We start from the raw sequence: 2,079 nt of genomic DNA, 5'->3' as shown, positions 1-2,079 counted from the left end.
CCCAAGAATACAGTGGAGAACAAGTAAAGGAATCAATGCCACATAGCCTCAATAGCTGTCGGCCAGTCGTAGCTTCCATAGCCATAATCTATGCTACGCCGCCGGTGTAAACATATAAATATCAATATAATCAAGCACGAGTAGGTCTTTACCTGCATCAAGAGGGGCCCAACATGGGTACATCGTGTCGTGTACCAATCTCGTCGAGATACTCCAATACCATCATCGTCAACCAGCTCTCCAAAGATAACCCTACCTATCCCGTTCAAAAAAAAAAGATAACCCTACCCCAAACGAACCACACGATTGCGATTGGACGTGAGGGAGACGTTGGCAGTGTGTAAGCTTAGAAAGTGTGCGAGCAAGTAATAAATTTCTCGTTCCTGAAGTTTTTTTTTCTAGGTGGTCTCGATCCTAGAAGTGTACGTTGGGACCAAAGTCGTTAACAGGCCTTGTGGCTTGGGCTAGTACCGAAACTAGAATGTAGAGAGAAGGGTGGAGAGCTGGCCGGCCCGGGCAGAAAAGAAACCGGACCAGTGTATGGAGACGGAGACGAACACATAATTGACACGGTTTTGCACAAGCGGGCGGAGTTCCAGTCGGATGCGGGCAACCCAGCCTGTAGGTATTACTAAAGGATCGAGGAACTCAGCGGTGACAATAAAACGAGGTGAATCGAGATCTGAATAAACACCTCTCCGATGGCGTCGGCAGCGCTTCGATCTGCTGCGAGGAAGGTCTGTGGTCGCGCCTTTGAGCGACCTCAGGCGTATTTTACGACGGCCGCTTCAGCGGCCCTCAAGGAGGAACAGAGGCGTCTGCTGCCAAGGATTAGACATGGCGAGACCTCGCTTCGCCGGTTCAGTTCCTCCGAATCACAAAGTGCTCTTAATAATAATAAGGTATGTGACTTATACCAGGATGTGTAATTAGCAAAATCAGATGTAGTTGGTCCCCTTTTCTATTTGACAATACTCTTTGGGCGCGGTGAGATCAGGTGGCTAAAGAAACTGCTATGTTTGAGTTGCGATTCTACCCCTGGTTCACTGTTCAAACATTTCATCCGACCTCAACATGTAGCGCCTAGCTAACTGTATTATATATATCTATACTACTATTTCAAACAGATTTATGGTTCAATGTAGTTAGTAACGCAAACCATGCATCTGTATTTCTTCGCAGCAGATAGCCAAACCTGCGGCCCCAATCGCAGATGACATCATTCCACCCGACTCGCCATTTTGGAAGATGAGCGTGGTTTTCCCCATATCGATATGGTAATCATTGCATACGACGCAGTTTTTACTCTTCATTTATGTTGTAACTCATGTTGTAACTTATGTTGTAACTCATGTTGTAACTCATCTACTCTTCATTTGTAGGTCACCTCGCCACCCCTATCATGGACACCTTGTGCTTCTATGGGCAGCCGGGACGCTTGCTCTATGCTCGGGAGTAGTCTACGCTGAGAGCAAGTATCTAAGAAGAGACCGAGGCATCCTAAACATCAAGCATGGTTCGTGCAGATGTACATGCTGTGTCCACTGAGGCCTCGTTTGGTGGAGGTGCTTTTGCCAAACAAGCCCTGAATGAATTGCCCTGGTTTCTATCCTTTGTGATGTCTAGCTAATCTAGTGTGAGGGGCCGTGTGTACAGTTCCCGGGAATATGCGTGTTGTTCTTCATGAACTATACCACTATATGTGTGCTAGTTATTTCTCTATCCCAAAATCTTGTGCGTATACTCTAGATGCTAATACTATTTTATTGTACAAACTCGGTCAAAGTTCACATGGTTTACTTCTGAAATTTCTTGTCTACACCATTTTGATTCACTATATTATGGCAAAGATGGACCTCCATTCCAAAATATATGACTTTTTTTATCCAAAATATAATTCTTTTGAAAAAGCTAGTTTAGTTTTAGAGTAAATTCCACTTTTTACCCCCTAATTTGAGAATTTTTTGTCGCTAATTACCCCATTTAGAATTTTTCCATCCGAATTACCCTATTTAGTAATAGCTGTGTAAGTTTTGACCCCTTATATTCATTCATAGATTCAATATGTATTCCATTCGC

The 2,079-nt window shown here is 44.1% G+C and overlaps 1 protein-coding gene across 1 annotated transcript; it reads left to right on the top strand.

Moving 5' to 3' along the window:
- Positions 1–701: 701 nt before the first annotated feature.
- LOC124662839 lies at positions 702–1,687 on the top strand. Its single transcript, XM_047200628.1, has 3 exons — positions 702–902; positions 1,183–1,277; positions 1,383–1,687. The coding sequence occupies exons 1-3, from the start codon at positions 702–704 to the stop codon at positions 1,546–1,548; spliced, it is 462 nt and encodes a 153-aa protein (XP_047056584.1). The 3' UTR covers positions 1,549–1,687.
- Positions 1,688–2,079: the final 392 nt, after the last annotated feature.

Source organism: Lolium rigidum, chromosome 6 (assembly GCF_022539505.1).
Source record: "Lolium rigidum isolate FL_2022 chromosome 6, APGP_CSIRO_Lrig_0.1, whole genome shotgun sequence".
In the NCBI taxonomy this organism is placed as follows: domain Eukaryota; kingdom Viridiplantae; phylum Streptophyta; class Magnoliopsida; order Poales; family Poaceae; genus Lolium; species Lolium rigidum.
This window is presented reverse-complemented; position numbering and strand designations above follow the sequence as displayed.